This window comes from Emys orbicularis, chromosome 3, assembly GCF_028017835.1.
Source record: "Emys orbicularis isolate rEmyOrb1 chromosome 3, rEmyOrb1.hap1, whole genome shotgun sequence".
NCBI classification, from domain to species: domain Eukaryota; kingdom Metazoa; phylum Chordata; order Testudines; family Emydidae; genus Emys; species Emys orbicularis.
In genome coordinates, this window is record NC_088685.1 from 98,119,474 (window position 1) to 98,142,702 (window position 23,229).

The window sequence follows — 23,229 nt, forward strand, 5'->3', positions numbered from 1 at the left end:
TGCTATTTTTAGCGTGATAGCTCGAGCCCCATTAGCATGGGTCTGTCCACCTGCCCTGGGAAGCTCGCTCCCAGCTGCAGTATAGACACCTGCTCAAGGGAAGCTGAATTCACAATGACAGCTTCCTGGGCTGTGACCAAGCTGTGCTTATCAGCTTAGTTAGGAGTAGTGTAAAGGTATTTGTCATCTTTACCCCTCCCTCTCAAAATCCTCAGGCACTCCAGCCATCAGGCTTCTTCAGAGCATAAATTAGAGCAGCCTTACAACAGTTGTATTTTATACTATCTGTCCATGTCCCCAAGGGACAATTCAGCAGCTGAATATCACTGAGGTAGAAGGACACACTGATCACAGTGCTTACACTTCTAGTCTCGTCCTAGACAGGGAGAGTCACTAAGTGGCCTATTAAACTCAGTCTAGGGCTGCCAGAGCAGACTGGAGAATGAGGCCTAATATATATTTTTTTGAAACTGTAGGCGTTTCCCCAAGGAATGTAGAATTAAATATGACTGTGTGAAATAAAGCTTCATGGTAACATTAGTTCTTTTGTTACATTTATCCTTGTTGGATAGACTACTGCATTTACAGTAGAACCTCAAAGATATGAACACCAGAGTTCCGGATTTACCGGTCAACCAGTCACCCTCTGCAACCGGACGTAATCAGGCAGCAGCGTGGGGAGAGAGAGAGAGACACGCACGCACACAAATACTTTATTACCTTGGGAGCACCAGGTTCAGGGCTTTAGATGTGTGTGTGTGTGTGTGTGGGCGGGGGGGGGTGACACGCTGAGGCTCGGGGTTTCAGCCCTGTGAGGGGACACCGGGGCTCGCCTTTTAGCTACAAATGGAGCACTGGGTCCGAGCCCCAGCATGCACGCGCGCTCCCCCCTCCTCCCCCCACACTGAAACCAGGAGCAGAGCCATGGGGAGCCCCGGCACTCCCCTTCCCCTCACTCCCCCCCCCCCCCCAGGCCAGAGGCCGGGAACAGAGCCACGGGGCTGTGAAGTCCAAGCTCCAGCGCTCCCCCCAGATCTAAAGCCCTGAGCCCTGGTGCTCCTGAGGGTCAGAAGCCATGATCCCCCACTGCCCGGAGCCCTGACTCCACTCCCCCTCACTCCCCCGGCGCAGCCCCAAGGCGTGCCCCTCCCCCCCCCCCCCCCCCCAGTGGCTGAAGTCCGTAACGTCTTGTTCAGAGTTACGGACAACCTCCATTCCCGAGGTGTCCGTAACTCTGAGGTTCTACTGTAGCTTTATAAGTGTTCTTCCCCTTTTTTTGTAGACTTGGTCTAAGATCCATTTGGTAAGTCTGGACTTGCTAGATTGTGTTCCCTCAGAGTGACTGAAAATCATGCCTTTCCACTTGTCCTTGTGGAACCGAGTTCATTTGAGGCTATCCTACATTTGTGTAATTTGGTAAAAAGCAGTAATCTTTCTGTGACAGAGTCCTCCAGATGGAAATACTTGAAAATGGCAGCCTTTGGACAGCTTGCTCACATGAGCTATTCAGGTCACCTGCTTTTGTTTCTACTAGTTACATTTGAAAGAAATGGCTGGTTGCAGGTCTGGTCATATGTCTCAATGCATATCAGAGTAGCTGCTCTGTTTGCAGTTAATGTGATCACTGCTCATCAGATTTTCTGGAATTATTTATCTCTCTCACCAATAAAATGTGTGACTTATAGAGCTCTCCAGTCACTGCTGCTGTGCCCACAAAGATTACCCTCCTGGGCTGCTGTTACTGTGCTGAATGCCTCTTTTCCCTGCTCCTCACTCCATCTGTAAATTACACCAGAGGAAATTCTTCCTATTCACCATTGAATAAGTAACAGGAAATATATTGCCTTCAGAAGAACCAGCTTACATATGTGAGGCTTACAGAACATCAGCAGTGGGACTGAAGTCTAGAAATACTGTATCAGTAGTTCAGTAGTTCAGTTACTATTCAGTTACTCTGAATAGTAATTGGGGGGGGGGGATTTTTGTATCTCTTAGAAACCAAGAATACACTTTTACTAGATGTAAAAAAAAAAAGCATACTCACATACTCAAAATAATTAATACAGTTTGAAAACAATTATTACAAATTATTCACATACCTTCTAAAACCTAAATTCATACTAATCTCAGCATTGTTTGTTTTCCTTGCTGCAGATGAGTCTTCTACAAACTAAAGCCTAAAGATCAGTTGTTGTTGATTGTATTCTAGCAAAGATTATTAGAGGCATCAATCAAGATCAGGGCCCCATTGTAGTCAGCACTCTATGAACATAGAGTTAAGGGACACTCGCTGCCCTGAAGTTTAGAATTTAATTCAGGGGTTTCAAACTCATTTTGTGGTGTGGGCCTAATTACCCATTCAGTCAGTGGGGCTGGGAGTAAAAAGTGTTAACTGATTTTCCCCAGAATCAATAGAGTTCTGGCCACTGGTGCCTAGAATGTTTCCTTTAAATTTTGGAATTGATTGGTTAGGGGGTTTACAAGTTACTGCATTACAGATAGACTGAGAAACACTCAGCAGCAGTTGGCCAAGCTTGGAAGGCCTTATAACTATTACAACTGCTGAAGGTCTTCAGTTTTTAGAAGAGGTAACTATGGCTACATATTCATTTTGGAGTGGAGATCACAAACTGAAAAATCACAAATGTAGCACAATGTGTCATTATCTACTGTAGAATACCAGCTCAGCATAGGTTACTACTTCTATTAGCAGTGATAAGTGAAAGTTTTTAAGGACTTTAAAACAAGTTTGGAGGACACTGTCTAGGCTGGTAGACCAGTAATTAAAGCTACGAGCTCTGTGTGTTGACCTCTAGGGATGTATGCAAACCTATATCAGTCTTCTGAGAAGGTAGGATACTGAAAATAATAAGCATCCTACTCTGCAAGCTCTTTGAACAGCTGAAAATGTCCATATCTTTAAAAAGCAGTCTGGTGACAGGAATGCTTCTGACAGGCAGAGCAATAGGAAGTATGCATGCTTGTTTAAAAACCAGGCACCATGAGACTGACTCCAGCAAGAAACCCAGCAGAGGCTTCAATATTTTTAATTTTGTAGAATTTTATCCCGGGAATGTTTGTATTGGGAAGAGATGAGCATAGCTGGAAGGGGAAGGATTAATGTAATCTTTAAATGTAACTTTCAACATAGGGGAGATACAGGGGCCTGTCAATTTTGTCATCCCTTTTTAAAATAGGATATATTTGTATCCCTGCATACCTATGTTCACGACCTGGCTATTCTATGAAGTTGTAACTCTGGAGAATGTATTTCACAAGCTTTCAAATAAATATGATAGGGTTTCACCTGACTCTTAAAATTTTGTAATATTTTAGGGTAGGAAGTGCTCTCTAAGTGGGTGGTTTTATGTCTGTCAAAGATGAATCATGAAATGACAGGGTTGGAAGTGACTGTTTGGAGTTGCTTCTGTACTTGCAGAAACAGTCTTATATGGTATTACTTTTCCCATAGGGATATTTAATGTTATTTTTAAAGGGGTCTTATTTAGAGCTCAGTGAAATTTTTCAGACAGATAGTTTATTTGCTGAAAAATGTGGTTTTGGTATTCTGCTCTTCTTTGAGTACTTGCTCATGTCGATTCTATGCTAGGTGTGTGCGTACCACGTGCACAGTTCCTGGAGATTTTTCCCTCTGTGGGGGCTGACCTATGCGCACCTAGCATGAAATGGATATGAGCAACACATCTTGAAGAAAAACAGTTACGGAAGGTTAGTAACCGTGGTGGTTTTTTATATTTTCTAAACAAAATGTTTTGTGTTTTTGTTTAGAAACTTAGCTAGATTTATTTTACAAAATAAAACACAAGTTCCAGGTTGGAAAGTCCACCATTCACCGAACCAAAAAAACCCAATTTTACATTCAGCTCTAATCTTATCACTATGGCATTACTATCTCCATTATGCATTACATTATCATCAAAAGTGCCTAAGTGACAGAAGAGCCAAAGATCCATTGACTTTCAGTGAGACCGAGGGCTGGTCTACAATGAAAACTTACATCGGCATAGTTACATCTCTGTGAAAAATCCACACCCCTTTGCGACATAGCTATGCCAACCTAACCACCATTGTAGACAGCACGAGGATGATAGATTTCCATTGCGCTAGCTACTACCTCTCCGGGAGGTCAATTAACTACAGTGATGATAGAACCCCTCCCGTTTCTGTAGTGAGTCTACATTGAAGCATCAGAGCAGTGCAGCTGCAGCTGTGTCACTAGTGTTTTAAGTGTAGCGATACCATAACTAAGTGCCAAAGTCTCTTTGAAAAATGGGACTTAAGCTCCTCTGTCATGTAAGTACTTTAGAAATTTTACCTAGGGCCAGGAGGTTAAAGAAACAAAAATTTAGTTACTTATAGCACATCAAATTCCTAGCAGAATTTTTTTTAAATATACTCTTCTGCTTTTATTTACTTTTTGTATTTATCTTGGACATTGAAGATCAGTCAGTTTGACTTTCATGTTCTGATGCACTGTCACCCACGAAAGCGTATGCTCAAATAAATTGGTTAGTCTCTAAGGTGCCACAAGTACTCCTGTTCTTTTTGCGGATACAGACTAACACGGCTGCTACTCTGAAACCTGTCACAATCTGCAATATTTGGATTACAAATGCTGCAGAGAAGTACTTAAATGCAAACAAGCTTTCATTTTTTTCCTAAATAATCATGGAAACATTCCTATTAATATATTAACTCTTTTCCACAATCTTTGTGCTGCCTTCCTTGAAGACTACAATAGTCCTTTAATTACATGATCACCTACTTCTTGTCAAGTGCAATATATTTTATTTTTACAATGTTGTATATGTATATGCAGCATCTTGTAGTACTGTGTAGCACTACTGAGTTCAAAGACTGGAAAATATTATATGTTGAAAGTACTAAGTAAATGACATTTACACAACCTACATAAAGCAAAATTTAAGTTACTTCATATTGTGGTATCATATAGGCCATCTAACTTAACAGCAAAGTTAACTGTCTCATTCTTTGAATTGCACGTAAGGAAGGCTGTACTTGTTAGAGAGAGAGTATGTAATGCATGGCAGCCTAAAATACTAAAATTCATAGTTTACCGAGGAGAACCTGCATCAGAATTCTGGCACTGATTCTCTACCTCTTTGCTTTGTGGTTTTCATTTGTACCTGTGCAAAGTAGATGAAAACACCATTAAATGAGAGCGGTAGGAAGACAGTGTAAGCCCTTCAGGGCTTTTTGGGGGGGGGGGCTGGTCTACACACACATTTTAGAGTGGTTGTGTTACCCCTTGGGTACACTGTTGTATACATTTAAATCTGATTGAATTAGTTGAACTTGCCTCTGTAAACTTATAGGGGCAAGATAAACCTTTGTCAGAACACCAAGTTGCAATGGTTTAGTTAAATTGATTTAGAATCCTAGCTCACATTAAACAGGTGCAACTTTGTGCAGACCAGACCTTTGTGTTTGTACAGGGCCTAGCACAATAGGTCTGGGGCCTCTAGGTACTACCTCAGTACAAAAACTATTTGCTCTGTGCAGATGTAAATTACTACACTAGGTACAGGGTATGGAAAATTAAGTCTTGTAAATCTTCAAAATGTGAATGCACCATTTTGCGAATCAGAATAGTGAAGGAAAAATACTAAATGTTACACATCTAATTTAAAGCATTTAAATTGTATTAAAGTTTGTAGAAAAAGCTATGATATTACCTGAAAACACATTATCTATCAGATAACGAAGGTTTGTACCAAACTGCTTATTCACAAAAGGGCAGAGTGCAGAATTGTGCATTCAACACTAACTTTAGCCCAATCTAACAAAACACTTAGCATTTGAATAATTCCATTGAATTCAGTGGGATTGCTCATGTGCTTAAAGTTAAGCCCCTGTTTAAGGATTGGAGCCTTTGACATCTTCTGATCTTGAGTAATTAATTGTGAAGCTTTAACGTTTTCTTAATATAATTTCTTACATATAGAATTATAAATTAAATTGGTACTTTCTTGTATACTTTTTTAAATATTATCAGTCTTTTATGTTTGTTTGACCTTAGCTGTCATATGAAATTGAGATCTTAATTAAAATTAATTATAAAGGTGTTTATAATGGTGGTGGTGATTTTTCCACAGACATTCAATGCCCAACTTGCAAATTTGTCTGGTATTTTCTTGTTTCACTTTTGTTTATGCAGATCCAGTGTCCAACCTGCCAATTTGTCTGGTGTTTTAAGTGCCACTCTCCCTGGCATGAAGGTGTTAACTGTAAAGAATACAAAAAGGGAGACAAGCTGTTGCGTCACTGGGCCAGTGAGATTGAACATGGGCAAAGGAATGCCCAGAAATGTCCAAAATGCAAGGTAAGCTATCCTCTATTAGGGCACAACATAAGCTTTCAGAATTGCATTTGAATAATCTAAATAATTATCCAAACTGAGGCTTCTGTTTGTTTAATGTTACTTCAGCAAATATATAATGGAATGGATGCATATTAAGGAGGTGCTGGGCTCCAGCTGCATAAATAAGATTGAGCTTTGAATTTAACAAAAAGGTTGAATCCCTGATTTATGTATAAAGAGTGTATTTTCTACAAAATTATATTGCTTTATTCTCGGAGTTGAGAATGAAATTTCTGGGAATTTACAAGTAAATATGAAGTAAACATTATTCTAAAAATAGGTCCTTTAAGAAATTTAGTACCCCTCTTCATATTTCCCTTGTAGTTAAAACTCTCTCTCGTGGTTGAAGTGTTTTTTAGGATTAATGGTCACTTTTTCATAATCTTTTTCAGTCTCTGCTGAAGAAGCAGCTTTCAGTTAAGAAGAATGTTCTACTTAAGCAAATTTCATTAATTTTCCTCTTTCAAAATGGCCACCTTTTCCCACTGTTCAGATGGGATCGAGGCCACAGGCTGTTCTTAGCAAAGATGACTACTGTTTTCATTCACCTGAATTTTATATTGCTCTTCTCCTACTTCCAGCAGCATGGGAGGCCATGACCTTTCCTTAGGGCAGGGTGGTTTTACTCCTATTTATAAACAATGGGAAGTGGGGGTTATTTTGAAAGAGGACATCCTACCTAAGGGCAGCCCTTGATTGTTTGTAGAGGTGATGGCTGGCACTATGAAAGTAGGCAGTTCTTTGGAGAAATTCAAAGATTTTATGCCCTAGTCTCTGTCATCATAACTTTCAGTTAAGAAAAATAGCAGCAATAATTACCACTTATCCTAAATATTTCAGTTTTAAAAAAAGCATTCCCATGACAACAGATCTGCTCATCAGGGAGTCTAAGATGGGGAAACCTTGTGCATGGGGAAGTGTGCAGGAAGGAGGGGGGAAATCTGGTGCGGGAATGTACAGGTATGTTGGGGACAGGAGGAAGGGGGATACTGATAAGGCAAGGGCGAGAAGTGCACTCAGGGATTTGATAGGGCGGAAGGGAGGGTAAAATTATAACATACACTCCAGCCGCAATGCAAAGCAACCGTAAATCCAGTTCAGCTAGCCAATATAGTGGTGCCTTTTTGTGGTGTTCTAAGGTGGGGTAAAGTAGATACAGCATACTGTGTAGTCTGGCCACAAAAGTGTGAAATAAAAAAATAATTAAAGTTGATACCTCATATTTTCAAATGATTAGAAAAATATTATGGTAACTTTTTCATTGGGTTTCTTTCTTACTGTTCATGTATGAAATTTAATAATTAAGAAAGGGCAATTCACAAAGTACACTTCCTTAAAGTAAAATACATCATATGGATATTGTAACTGTCCCTAAACTCTGGGTTTATAAAGCTTGAAATTTAGAGTTAACCTTACCTTAACATGTTTGGGTTTCTTTTAAAGTAATGGAAAATGCACAGATAGGGCATCCTAACAACCTTAACTCTGCCCTGTAGTGATACCAAGCAATAACATGATGATTAAAATGAAGGTATTTTAGTGTTCAGGGCCCCAGATTAGATTAATTTTATGTTTAAAGACAAACATTTTGTCTGTTTTCTCACATGATGTCACTACAAACACAGAGTTAAGGTGGTTTGGAGCCCCCATCTGAGGATCTCCATACCTTAACATGTTTGGATTTATTTTAAAGTTAATCTTAACTCTGAATTTCCTGGGCTTATAGTGCTTAGTTTTGGGATAATTACAGCATTTCTAATGTGTGTTGCTCTAACTGACTAATGGAGTTTCAACTGTAACTCCACCTTGACATTTTTGTTGTGGAATTGATAATAATCAGAAATGTATTTAAAGTAACTGTGAAAACTGAGCTTTATTTACCAGCCTTCTTAAATCTGTATGAGACCCCAGATTTTTGCCAGTAGTACCAGTTTGGCCTCCTTGAGGTTTTTACAATCTCTTCTCACATTGATTTTGGTAAAATTTTTCAAGTTCTCTCTGATATCGACATCACCATCCATTAGTGTCATATTATGCAATGATCATCAACTTTAAAGTAAAATCTTCCAGTTCAACAAAGCAATTTTTTTGGCAAGTATTCAAATCTTTGGCTAGAAAACTGCACAGTATTTTAATAAGAAGAGGATGTTTATCAGTATACACTTGAGTTTGTTCTGATTATGGGGAAGGAAATGCCCATGATGTCATATTTTTCAGTGGATGGGTTCATGTGTAGTGGGGAAAGACAATTCCACTTCTCAGAACTTTTGCTGCTTTCTCTTTGATTTTCATGGTATCTTTTGTATGTAGTAAAGGGAGCCATTAACAAATGTTAAAGCATGTGAACTTGTTAAATTCTCTGTTTTCTTAAATTCAAGTATGTGATATGATAGTCTCTCAGAGCTGGTCAAAACTTTGAAAAATTTCCAAAAAAAAGTAAAATATTTCAAAACATTGTTTGCAAGCTCTTATACTTGTTTTTGACCAGCTATGAGTCTCTGCTTATCGATACCTTTCAATATATCTAGGTAGTTATGTGGCCAACATCACCATAATATCTGAGCATCTGGACATAAAGCCCAAGATTTTTTTAGAAATAGAAGCCTAAAGTTAGTTGCCTAAATCTATATTCGGCATCTAAATAAAGAAGCTTATTTTCAAGTGTGCTGGGCACCCGGCATCTCTCATTGACTTTTATAGGAAGTGTTGGATGCTCAGAACTTCTGAAAATCAGGCCACTTATCTGGGAGCCTAAAGTAAGGGCTCCTGTTTATGGAAAAACTTTGCCAAAGAGTTCAGGGTCCATGTTTAGGAAATAATAATAATCTTGCACTCCTCAGTCTACTGAATTTGGTGGGCTGGGCTATGAAACAAAAGGCCTGGTCCATGCAAAAAAGTTAGGTCGACCCAACTACATCACTTGGGTGTGAAAAATCCACCCCCACCCCTGAATAACGTAGTTAAGCCTACCTAACCCCCACCGTAGACAGCGCCAGGTCAACAGAAGAGTTATTCCATTGTCTTAGCTACCACTTCTCAGGGAGGTGGATTATCTATGCCAACAGGAGAACCCCCTCACGTCGTCATAAGTAGTGTCTACACTGAAGTGTAGCTGTGCTGCTGTAGCATTTGAAATGTAGACAAGCCCAATGTGTGGAAAAGTACCTTTGTTAATAAAAGCCCTTCTGCAGTTCAATGAGGTTTGTTTAGTAATTCGGTATTTCTGTTGAGTTGTAATCTGTGTATGAGGAAGTGTGACTGTTGTTTATACAATTTTTTCCCCCCACTGTGCCAGAGGATGGATGTGGCAGGTCTTCAAAGTTGAATGTTTTGTGTTCTGATTTGAAAGTGAATTCTTGAGGCTGTACTGTCTTTCATGTAGGTCACTCTTGTTAATTCATTTTGGTAGTGACTTTCTCCTCTAACTACATAATATTAAACCAAAGCGGCATTAGTATCTGAGAGGGAATTCTGGTTGTTCAGCATTCATCTTTGGAGGAGAAGAGAGTTCTCTAAGCTTACGCAGTCTGACCAGTTTGTATCAAAATATTATTTGTTTAAGCAAGATCAAAACTGTGCAACTGGCAAGTAATAACAAAATAACTGCTTAGAAGGATTGCAAGGTTGCTGTGTTTCTGCTATTTCTCAACAGTTGTAGCACAAAGTACACCACCACCGAGTCTTACCACTTTTCATTTGTAGGTCTCAAAGCACATAGAAAGATCTCAGGAAAGGTGAGCTGCACCATGAAATAGCAGTTGTAACTTTTACAACATTTTTTTTTTTTTTCATATATGAAGTAGTGGGATATCTTGAAGCAGATGGAAATCCCATATGCAAATTAGAAAAGGAGGGGGGAAGAAGAATCTGCAACTGATGTACTCTTCCATCTGATCTATCCTAACTTGTTCTAGGTCCAGTGCATTCTCACTTGAAGTACCTCATTAAAACAACTTTCTTGCATAGTCTTAAGCAGTAGCATTTGTAATGTGATAAGGTCAAAATCAGCCATTAAACCAGGATACTACAAAAAGTAGTGAAGCTTAAGTATTAAAAGGAGTAGGGTATTACTGTTTGTTTTAAGCAAACAAGATTGAAGTATTATCCGTTAAATTGAGAACATATTATGATTTATTTTTAAGTACAGCTATACTTTCCTGTACTTCCATTGGATCTTTTTTTTTGAATGGCTGTGTTTTGCATCTTCGTGTTTTCCACCAACTCCCTTTCCCAGCAAAAAAATCCAAATGCTGTCCAAAAAAAAAAAAAAAAAAAGTGTGGCCTTTTTTGTGAATTACTTACTAGATCATGGGGGTTTTTTTGTTTTATGTGGAAGGACAATGAACATGTTAATGCTGACTGAATATTCTATTGGGACCAAAGAAATAATGTAAAATGATTTGCATACTGTATGTGATGGAACACAAACTTTATTTTCATATTCCAAGAAGCTGAAGACCGATCTGAATCCCAGTTTAAGGATAAACTGAGGCTTCAGGAACTGGTGATACAGGAAAGGAACTTCACTTTCAGAAATGGATCCTTCCTGAACAAACCCACCAGAACTTCTGTTACCTAGGAGAATGTTAGAGGAGCGTGTGAAAGAGGATGCAGTATTACTTGTATTGCATACAAGTAGCTTCAGTACAGATATGACAATATCCTGCAATTTCTAGGACAAAACTAATGGAATTAAGTTAAACCTTGTTGAATCGTGGTTAGTTGTTTTTGGGAACTCGTATTAAACATACAAATGTGCTATTGTGGAGTTTTATGTATGAGCGTCAAAGGACTTTTGGGGACAATATGTGTGAAGTGAATCTCCTAGGAAACACTTGGGGTTCGAATCCATCCTTTTGAAGCTGTGCCTTGAGCAGAAAACCATTGTCTGGCTGATTATCTATTCACAGTCTCTTCAAAGGCCCAAACTGGATAAATGAGTGACTCTGAGTGTCATGTGAGGGTTCTTGTGGGTTTTTGGACTGCTCACCTGCCAGAGTCCATGTTGGGGTGATCTCTGGTAAGTTTATTAGCATGTGTGTAGTTCTTGTTTTTTAATGTTTTCTCTGTAATGCTTTTACTTGAAGAATAAAATGTGCTTGCTTAGAAAAAGCTGTGTGGTAACTTATAACTGTGGCAATTAGATTGTGTGTCATCTCTGAAGAGAAGACCAAAGAAGCCTTCTTAGCCAGCTTGTCTTTTGCTGGAAATATCACAGTATTGGCAGAAAGATCGGAGAGATGCGAGACTCCACCCACAAGAGGCAACTGCTGTGGAACTAGACAGCTAGAGTGGGTGCCCTGGATGAACCAGAGGGGGAAATACAAATGTAGTTGTGCTGAACTGTGACAGATTCTAAGAGATGATCCTTTAAATGAATCCTACCTAGTATAGCATTGCAAATAGTTATACGTGTAGAAGTTCTTTTTTTTTATATACCTTAGGAAGTGTCTAAAGAAATTGCTCTTTACCGAAGAGACTGAGCCAACCTTCTTCAAAACTAAATTAGTTTTTATATATATATATATATATATATATACTCTCTCTCTCTCTCCCCCCATATTTGATCTGCTGAGAAAGAAAGGGAACCAGGTCTGTTGTGACTAAGAAAAGCTAAACAATAATTTCTTATTGTAGCAAGTGATGTTGGAATGGCAGTTGAATGGATTTATGATTAATAATATTTGAATTTCAGTATTTCATTATGGCAATATATTTTAAACCCAGAGTACAATTTTTGCCTAAAGCTTTAATCTCAAGTATAGTTTGTCATTTGTTCAGAAACTAAAAACTGTAGCAAAGCAGGGCAGTAAGTTTGACTTCTTTTGATGTAACATAGGCTATGTATAAACTACACACTACTGGTGGTAGCACATAAGGATCATGTAGCTACATGCATTGGTGAAAAGCAGGCTGCATCCACACTTCGGGGTGTAGGTATGGGTGTCAGTGAAAGGCTGTGGCAGGGGAGAGGCAGTGGGGAAAGGCTTCAGCAGCTCCCTGCTGCTGGAGCTTTGGCTCTGGCCTGAGGGGAAGCAGCAGGGAAAGTGTCCAGCGGGAAGCTGCTGGAGCCCTTCCCTGCTGCCTCCCCACTATCAGAGCCTTTTCCTGCTGCTGGAGCCTTTTCTTGCATCAGGGAAAGATTCCAGCAGCAGGGAGGCAGCGGGACACTATGCTACTAAAAATAGCTTTGTAGACTGGGAAGGCACTGCTTGGGCATGTAGAGAGCCGTGCTGGGTACATACCACATGGTTCAGGCCTGTTTATACTTCCTAAGCAGTGCCTCACCCTCTGTAGTGGTATTTACACCCGTGCTAGGGAGGCACTTGTTGTATGTACTCTACACGCCACAGTAAAGAGTGCAGTGTATATGTACCCTAAGAGACAAGCTGGTTATTCTCATCAGGAAGGCATAATGTAAAATTATTGGTTGCCTCCAAAGGGTACCATCTTACAAGTTCTGCCTCATTGTATGAGCAGCTAGGTATTGGGGGAATGCTGATGTGACCCAAGAACCTCTTAATGCAAACTGCCAAAGGAGGTGTAGAGGGAATACAGGAATGTCATGTCTCTGGTGTGTGCATTCTAGATCACCAAAGAATGTCATGTAAGGTCTCAAATGAAAACTGGTGTGTCACTGTTCATTATTCCATTGTGAAGTGCATGTACAGATATTGTGGAAGGAGTTGTGTACGTACTGAAAATATGTTCTTGAAGTCTGTATCCTGGTACTGGTCACCGGCAAAGGTGAAAAACAGGATTTCTGTCAGATGAGAGATTTATCCATCTATTTGTTTATATGTAAATTGAGTGTTGTCTCATTCGCAATGGTCTTCCTATCATGATTCTGAACTAAATGCAAATGAAGTTTGTCAGAATTTCAGAACGAAACTAACAACAAGAAGAGAAGAAGAGTTGGGGGGAGAGAACTTTATCTAAAGGTTTGCTTGACTATATTTGTGAGGCAGAGAAGACAGCTGGTCGCCTTTCACTGAGGAAGTAAAAGGACAGCAATTTTTCTTCAGGAAAAAAGGGTCTGAGGCAGCCTTGGTTGAAAACACTGAGGAGAACTTTGGGTAAGAAACTTTAGACAAGTGAGTAGCTTGTTAGTTAAGGTTTAATTTTTAGGAAGTGTGTTATGATTTTGCTTTATATGGTTATATGTAACCATTTGTTTCCAATATTCTTACTCACTATTACTTGAATCTCTGTTCTTTGACAGCAAATTTATTCTTGTTTTCATTCTCAATACATCAGAGTGCTGTGGTTTTAAGCAAAGTGCTGGTACTGAGTTGAATTTTACAAGCTGATGTGTACCATTCCTTTACCAGCGGGTCTGATCATTCTGAGTGTGTTCAGTGGATAAAGGGCTGGATGCTGTAGCAATGTTCCAAGTATTTGGGGGTTGCTGTGTGCCTGTCACTATCTGTATAGAGAGAATGAGGCATAGAAGCTTGGAAGGCAGCGCTTGTGTTGCCAGAGGCTGTTGGTTTCAGGGAACTGATCCACAGCAGGCACAGACAAGATTTACTCATGCTAAGGGTAAGTGGTGGTGAGGAACCTCACAACCCTCGGTACCCCTGTGGAGCATTACAGCTGATTTGTTAGTTGTGGTGCAACTTTTCCTAAAGTCAACATATCACCAATAAAGTGTTACCTTATTTATGCATTTTTCTGATTTTCTTAAGTTGGTGGGTGTTTTTAGTGTTACAAGAATGTTCCCTTGGGGAATATCTGGGGAGATCTCTAAGAGCATTTCTTGTTTTCCAACATTTTGAGGTAGGTGTTTTGGAATTTCAACAGAGCAGAAGGCACCATTGGGTGGCCACAACTTTAATCCCACCTTACATTTTTTGAAAGTGAATACTACCTTACTGTGTCTGACTGAAACATTTATTTAGGTGTAGCTGCTGCCTACAGGATATGCTTACACGAGCAAGCAAAACATGTGCTGTCAAAACACAATATGTTATATTTAGCCTTTAACATTTGTAAATGATAACTAAAATGGCAGGATTGGGGTTTCTTTGGATTCTGTATTACATGATTTATGACTAAATAATTTGTTAGCTTTTTTTTAACTGATCCTGTGTGTTCTGTTTTGGGATACCTAGTGCAGTGTGACTTTCTGAATAGTTCTGCTTCTTGGTGAAAAGTCCTGGGTTTATTTCAGTCAGAGAGGTCTAGAGCAGTATAAAATCTCCTGTATACATATCCGATGAAAAGGAATATAATTAGTATACCCGTTTCCTCAACCAAAAGTTTTTGAAAATTCTTGAAATAGTATGGTTAAAAACTCCCCCACAAAATTCCCCTTCTTCCTCAAATGTAGTTCCTATACAATAAAACAAGGAAGTGCCGTATGTAGAAAATGTGAACTTGCCGGGGATTTTAGGAGAAAACACATTTTAGGGTGACAGAAGAAAACTTAAAAAAGCTGGTGAGTTACAGTTGTGGAACTTTGAACAGCCGAAGGAAGTTAAGTGAACAAGAAAATTGGTACAAATCAGGACATACTTACTCTTTTTGTGGATCAGATATTCAAATTAACATGAGTATCATCAAATAATCCAGAAAGTTGATTGTTGGGTATTTCCAGCTGAATCTTTTAAGGAACTCTCTGGGCTCGTTTTTATTGAGGGAAGCGAATTAGTGCAGATATATGAAAGGATTTAAATGTACAGCAGGTTTCCTTTTTGAAAGAAGTCTAACAAAGAGGTTAGCTAGTCATTTATGATACAGTAAAGTTGTTTGAAAATGTTTGTCTGGAGGATTTTTTTAAGGGCTTTTTATATAATAATTAATAATTAATGGAGATAGCCCATCTCCTAGAACTGGAAGGGACCTTGAAAGGTCATTGAGTCCAGCCCCCTGCCTTCACTAGCAGGATCAAGTACTGATTTTGCCTCAGATCCCCAGGTGGCCCCCTCAAGTATTGTGAGCTCACAACCCTGGGTTTAGCAGGCCAATGCTCAAACCACTGAGCTATCCCTCCCCCCCTTCTTTCTTTAAAGAGGATGTTTATTGGATGGAAAGATAGTTATGGTGGTACAAAAGGGGGGGAAGAAGCTTAACTTTTCAGCTGATAGCTCATTAAGTAACTTGCTCTAAAATATTGTTCACTAGAAACTCTCACTTAGCCAGCAGAGCAGTTCGGAGTGCCAGAAACATTTTTGATTGGCAACTCCTCCCCACAACTAGAGTCAGCCCTGTTAGCCAGCTCATAATTACTGTAAAGAAATATGCAGTCATTTATGTTTATTACATAGTTATAAAATAGCCATGTAGATGTTTAGAGCAGTTTAGAGATCTATTCCAGACTCTGCTACTGATTCAATGCGACATCCTGGCCAAGTCATTTAGCTCTATGGTGCAATTTGCCCATCTGTAAAATGGGTATAATTTCCCACCTTTTATAAAGCACTGTTGGATTCTTGGATAAAAGTGCTATGTAGGCTTAATCCTGTAATATGAAGAATGTTCTTTGACTTCAGTGGGAGTTAAGGGTGCTCGTTGCCATGCAGGGTTAAGCCAATAATAGATTCTTCAGAGATTCAAACTGTCTTCTGTTTGGTTATTCTCCTTTCTCCATTTCTGTGTTGTCCTCCTCTATAACAAAGAAATGAAGTTTATCAAGCAACTGAAATGTACTAATTATAGCAAAGTGAATTTCTAGGGCTGCACATTCCTTGTGGTGTCTATTGCATGTCATACTCCTGCTGTTTTGCCCGATAGGTCATTTGACATTTGATCTATTAACGGTTACTTTTCCCCAACCTTTAGCTGCATGATCCATCTCCACAGGAGGATTTTAGAGAGGGGGAGGGAGAAATACCCATCTGAACCAGAGCTGAAGTTTATCAAATGAAATGTCATTTCTGATTTTCTAAGCATCCTGACTGAATTATACAGACTTCATCTGGCACTGTTAGTCTCTGCATGTGATATGAAGCTCCAGGAACAATGTTAAAGATGTGTGGCCAATTTTTTGAAACTAATCTGAATAACAGTAAAGTGGTAAATTTTGAAGAAAATGTTTTACAATTGAAAATACAGTCACTGGAGAAAAAGTGAAGCCAGTTGCTTCAAATTTACAGCTTTCAGAGGCATTTGTGTACGTATTCTTGGGGATGTACACTCAGGTCTGTGTAATTTCTTTTATTGTTGCCCCTAGCCTCTGCAGGTTTATCCCATGTTGGCCTCAGTGAGGAATCTCAGTTCATTTCTCAGACTGTTTTCTTTGGAAATTAGGGACATATTGCATGTGGAGATATTTAGCTTTTATCTGGAAATAAGAAAACACATCTCGGTTATAGTATGAAAGTTTCCTTCTTATGTTGTAACATCCCTGCAGACAAAAAAGGAAGATCAGGAATGGTGTGGGTCCACTGCTCAATGGAAAACATGAGCTGGGAACGGAAGATGTTAGGAAGGCAGAGCTGCTACATGCCTACTTTGCTTCAGTCTTGTTACAAAAAATAACAAGTGACCGGAAGTTACCATAGACAATAAAGGGGAAGGGATGCAGATTGGGATAAAGAACATGTTAGAGATCTTCTGACCAATTTGAATGAATTCAAGTCAGAAGGGCCTGATGCTGTTCATCCCAGGTACTGAAGGAATTAGCTGAAGAAATCTTGGTACCACTGGCAATAATATTTGCAAATTTATGGATGACAGGAGAGGTCCTGAAACACTGGAGCAGGGCTAACGTAATGCCTATCTTTTAAAAAGGAATAAGAAGGAGCCAGGGAACTATAGACCAGTCAGCCTGACTTCAATACTTGGGAAACTACCAGAGCAGTGTATAAAATATTCAATTTGCAAATACCTGGAAGTTGAATCGGTGATCACTAGCTGCCAGCATAGATTTCCTAAGAACAAATCATGCCAAACCAGCTTGATTTTCTTCTTTGACAGGGTACGTGGTTTGGTGGATAGGGGGAAAGCAGTGGACATAATATACCTGGACTTCAGCAAGGCTTTTGACACAGCTCCACATGACATTCTGAAAAGTGAGCTGGAGAAATGTGGACTCAGTGGAACTACGATTTAGTGAATACATAATTGGTTTAACAACCACAAACAAAGAGTGTAACTATTAATTGAACGATGTCAGATTGGAGGGAGGTCTCAAGTGGGGTTCCACAGGGATCTGTTCTGGGTCCAGTGTTATTTAATGGCCTGGATGTAGGAGTGGAGAGCATACTGATCAAATTTGCAGATGCCACAAAGCAAGGGGGGGGGGGTTGCCAACACTTTAGAGCATGGGTGGGCAAACTTTTTGGCCTGAGGGCCACATCGGGGTTGCAAAACTGTATGGAGGGCCAGGTAGGGAAGGCTGTGCCTCCCCAAACAGCCTGGCCCCTGCTCCCTCCCACTTCCCGCCCCCTGACTACCCCGCTCAGAATCCCCGACCCATCCAACCCCTCCTGCTCCTTGTCCCCTGACCGCCCCCCCAGAACCTCCGCCCCATCCAACTGTCCCCTAACTGCCCCCTGTAACCTCCTGCCCCTTGTCCAATCCCCCCCCCCATGCTGCTCAGAGCGGTAGAAGCTCGCAACCCCGCTGCCGCTGCGGAGTTACTGCAGGGGGACGGGACAGCAGGGGAGGGGCTGGGGGCAGCCTCCCTGGATGGGAGCTCAGGGGCTGGGCAGGACGGTCCCGTGGGCCATAGTTTGCCCACCTCTGCTTTAGAGGATAGAGCTAAAATTCAGAGGGATCTTAATAAATTGGAGAACTGGGCTATAGACAACAAAATGAAATTCAACAATGACAAATGTAAGGTGCTACCCTTAGGGAAGAAAAACCAAATGCACAAATACAGAATGGGGGATAACTCACTTGGCAGCAGCACTGTTGTAAAGGATCAGGGAGTGGTGGTGGATCACAACCTCAATGTGAGTCAGCAACGTGATGCTGTTGCAAAAAAAGCAAATGCAATTTTAGGTTGCATTAACAGAGGCCTGGCATGCAAGTCATGGGAGGTGATAGTATCGCTCTACGTGGCGGTGGTTAGGCCTCAGCTGGAGTATTGTGTCCAATTGTGATCACCACTGTATAGAAAGGATGTAGAGAAACTGGAAAGGATTGAGAGGTGAGCGACAAAGATGATCAGAGGGATGGGATGCCAACCATATGAACAAAGGCTGGGTATGTTTAGTTTGGAAAAGAGGGCATTAAGGGGGGATCATGATAGCGGTCTTCAAATACTTGAAAGGCTGCAATAAAACATATGGAGAAAAGTTGTTCTCTCCTACCACAGAGGGCAGGACAAGAGCCAATGGGTTCAAACTACAGAACAGCAAATTCAGAATAAAATTCAGGAAAAATTTCCTAACTGTAAGAACAGTAGGACAATGGAACAGACTGCCTTGGGAGGTTGTGGAAGCTCCTTCACTCAAGGTTTTCAAAAGAAGGCAGTGGGAAAGCCAACTGTTTGGATGATTTAGATGCACCAAATCCTGCATCTTGGCAGGTGGTTAGACTAGATGACCCTTGCAGTCCCTTCTAACCCTCTAATTCTATGATTCCCTCAGTGAGGATATTCTAGTTGCTCATCTGCAGAGGCCATAGTAAGTTCGGCATTGAGCATCTGTATGACACCGAAGAGCTCCTCTATTTATCTGAGCTTAGACATCCAAAGCAGGGTCATGATACCTGATAAAAGGTGCTTTGGATAATCAAGGTTGAAATATATTTGCTTTGGAAAGAGTCACATCAGTGGTGTGTAGCAAAAATTTCCAATTTGAAGATGCATGCACCTTCAGAACTTGCTAGCTAATACTGGCAGCTACTTCATGACTACCACTGGGAGTACAGCTAGGATGATGGGGCTGAGCTTTGGGGGTGCCCCGGACCAGCTGCCTTCCTGACTGTGGGGCTGTGCTGCTCCATGCATATTTATGGAAGAGGAGGATGGAGACGGACAAGGACAGCAATAAGATCATGCAGTGACTCAGTTTAAGTACGTGCATGGATGTGTTTTAGTGGTTTATTTAAGGGTGGGTTTAATATTGAAGAAAGATATTAAAGATATGTCAGGGATAATTCCCTTATTCTTGCATGCTAAGATTTTTTTGAGATACTCTTTAGTAGTTTTCAGGTTGAGGCCTATTCTGACTGCAGACACTAGGAACTGGGATCCAGAACTTGAAATGTTTTGTCTTTTGTGAGGTATTTTTTTATACAATTTTCAATTTTATATACAAATTGGGTATATCTGGTGGTAGTGTGATAGAAACACCCGTCATTCTGTTGTGTGAGACATGTTTGACCCTAGGCTCTGCAAAGTGGTGCACTTTAAAAGTGATACTTTGGTCTCTTTTAAAGTGGTTGAAAGTGGTGGTGTAGAGAAAATGTGATGCTAATGATGATTTTCAGCATCTTCTGCTCCCTGATGTAGTAGTATCACTGACAAGGATCTCTGAGCTGATGCCATGTCTTTTTCCGAGGAAAAGTGCCCCAGTGGCTCTGCTTGTTGAGATAAAGAAAAAGTTGAAGGGGTAGAGGAAGAGAGACGTAAAATCGCCACAGATGATATGGGAGAACTCATATCAGAGAAGGGGATGTAGAAGAAATACTTTACTCTTCAATTTTAAAAAAGTGTGTTGGGGGTTGTTTTTAGTGTTCATATTATAGTAGTGTCTACGTCGGGGGTTCTCATACTTCATTGCACTGTGACCCCCTTCTGACAATAAAAATTACTACACGACCCCAAGAGGGGGGACTGAAGCCTGAGCCTGCCCGAGCCCCACTGCTCTGGGCAGGGGAGCCAAAGCCTGAGCCCCACCACCATAGGGAGAGGGGCCCAAAGCCCAAGGGCTTCATCCTTGGCCAGGAGGCCTGTAACCTGAGCCCCGTTGCCCAGGGCTGAAGCCAAAACCTGAGCCCCGGGTGGCCCCAGCCAGTCTAATGCCAGCCCTGGCGATACCATTAAAATGGGGTTGTGACCCACTTTGGGGTCCTGACCCACAGTTTGAGAACTGCTGGTCTAAGGTATGCTAGATTCTGCTCAGACATAGGAAGACAGTCCCTCCCTTAAACTGCTGATAATTGGAAGAGAGCAATGTGTGTGGGGGAGAGACAAAATACAACTTAAAATTTGAGTGAAGATAGGAACACATCTTGTTTCCGTGGGTTTTTGTTGCTTGTTTTTGCTGTACTTTGGGGGTGGAGGGTGGGGAAAGCAAGAACTGGGCAGTGGTGCAGAGTTGGGTTTCTAGTAGTGATTTGAGTGATGTAAGGGTGGAGGCTGGACCGTTTTCAGAAGGTGGCTCCAAGTATAAGGGGCAACAGACAGAGGCATAAACGTGTGGTAGGAGATAAGGTATCAAGAGTAGAACATGTAAAGCACTATCCAGCTGCTTCTGAGTGTCTCTCAGTCAGTTAGCTGACTCTTTAAAATGAAGAATTTACAAGTACTTTTACCAGATCTGAGCTTGACATTTTGCAGGACCCTGTGCATGAAGCGCAGTGTGCAGGATCCTCATGCAGACATCCATAACTTGTACATTAGGATGGCAAGGTGGAGAAAAGGGGAGTTCAGCCGTTGCAGTAGGGACCAACATGCTTGAGGCCAGGAGGGCTTGAGCTCACTTCCATTTTCAAGGTGGAAGAGTGTCATGACAGGTCAGCAGGCGGGGAAAGGTGCCTTCCTAAGTTATGTTTTTCAGTACTTTTTAAATTGAACTATAGTTGTAGTACTGAATAATGTATCTGAATAATCACCAGAGTTCTTATCCTTTTAAAACTGCAATAACATTTGGATTATTTGGAGAACTCCCATGGGATCTTGTCTGGGGTGCAAAAAAGATTGTTCTCTTTAAAAAAAAAAAAAAAAAAAAAAAAAAAAGACGGGGGGGGAGATAATTGGGGAGGTAATCCCTAAGTGGAATTCCAGAAGTGAATTTAAGGGAAATATTCAGGTTTGCTGCTCTATGAACAAATGTGTGAATGTCATTGTACACGTATTGAAGCCAATCATATTACTGATGGAATGGCTGGGACAGTAACAGGGTGACTGTTACTCTGGGAATAACTCATTGTGACTCTTCATCTGATCTTTGTTCCAGATAATTATTAGGTAGAACCTGCTTTAATGGTTTTTTTTTTGTTTGATTAAATTAACATTTTCTTTTTCTTCCTCTTGTGCTCATAAAGATCCACATCCAGAGAACAGAAGGGTGTGACCACATGACCTGTTCACAATGTAACACTAATTTCTGTTACCGCTGTGGGGAGAGATACCGCCAGCTCCGTTTCTTTGGAGATCACACATCAAACCTCAGTATATTTGGATGCAAATATCGCTACCTCCCTGAGAGACCGCATTTAAGGAGATTAGTGAGAGGCTCTGTCTGTGGTGAGTGGATGATGTGCCTTGCAGAGAACTGCATTATGAAGTGATGAGTGGTAAAAGTATTAACTAATTAACAATTGGTCCAAAATGCATCATAGACTTCTTATAAAGAAGTTGGGTTGTTTCAAGATGCTTCATTAAAAATATAAACAAATTTAGCATTTGGAATTTTTAATCAATGGGTTATGGGTGAATAAGCTCTTTTTTTTACTTTTACTTTTCTAATGGACTTCTCTTGTATTGGAACTTTTTCATAATCGGAGTGTTACTGTAGCAAGCAAATTGAAAAAACTTTGCATCCCAACATAAAACTATTTTAATGGGGAACTGAAGCATATACTTCCGGAAAGATAAACTTATAGTTGTCCTGTGCTTACATTTTCTAAGTATTCTTTTGTTGTGACTTAGGGCATTTAAATTAATCCTTTGTTCCGTGTTGTATCCTAAGAAACAAGGGTGCTGTGGTAAACATCCTTTATGAAATATTCAGATTTAAACACTGGAATTCTACATTTCTCTTTTGCGTTCGGTCCCATATTATTTTTGTGTATTCCCCCCCCACACACAGACACACCCTACCTGTTTTGATTAGTGGGAGAATCAGAAAGCTCTTTCTGGATAATGCAGTGAAAACCACATTGGTGGTCTTATATAGTAAGCAAGGGCATTGTCCCAGTGATATTACCCTCCTGTTTGTCTCACTACCAGACTTAGACCTCTGAAGCACTAATGCAAAACAATGCTCATCTACAGCTGACTGAGAATTTCCTGTCAATGTTTTTTCCATTGAAAAAACAGTTTTCTGCAGAAAAATGTTGATACTCCCCCCCCCCACCCCAAATTTGTATCGTCTATTTTTGATCTGCTATCTAAATGAAATTTTTTGAGTTGGGTCATCCTGAATTAAAACATTTCATTTCATGTCAGTTTGACATTGAACTGTGCCTATTATGGGGCTTCATGGGAGTTGTAGTTTTGACATCGCTTGCCCTGTCCTATTCTACAGTCCAGACTAAATCACAATCTCCCCTTTGGTTGAACCACCGTGGTGCATCATGGAAGATGTTGTCTGGCCGAGAGAGGAGAAATGGGGTCATGAGGAACATGAGATTCCATAAAAAGAACAGGAGTACTTGTGGCACCTTAGAGACTAACAAATTTATTAGAGCATAAGCTCAAGTACTCCTGTTCTTTTTGCGGATACAGACTAACACGGCTGCTACTCTGAAACATGAGATTCCATGGCAGCTTGAGTGGACACAGTTCAAACAAGCGGCAGTGAAACATTTTGATTCAGGAATCTCAAAATACTTTCAATTGAAAACAGCAAAATGAAACACTTCAACACTTCTGGATTTACATTTTTGTAAACTTCCCGTTCTGGGTAAATTTCTGACATTACAACTTGTCATCCCAAAGGAGGAAGAAAGCAAATGTTAAAATATCAAAAATGTACCTCAGGACA

The 23,229-nt window shown here is 40.5% G+C and overlaps 1 protein-coding gene across 1 annotated transcript in view; it reads left to right on the top strand.

Annotated features, from left to right (window-relative positions):
• RNF217 (ring finger protein 217) overlaps nucleotides 1-23,229 on the top strand; it is a 92,730-nt gene that overhangs the window by 49,654 nt on the left and 19,847 nt on the right. The window contains exons 3-4 of the mRNA XM_065402208.1: nucleotides 6,200-6,364; nucleotides 21,566-21,767. Coding sequence (XP_065258280.1) covers nucleotides 6,200-6,364; nucleotides 21,566-21,767 — 367 coding nt within the window. The remainder of the gene's footprint in view (nucleotides 1-6,199; nucleotides 6,365-21,565; nucleotides 21,768-23,229) is intronic.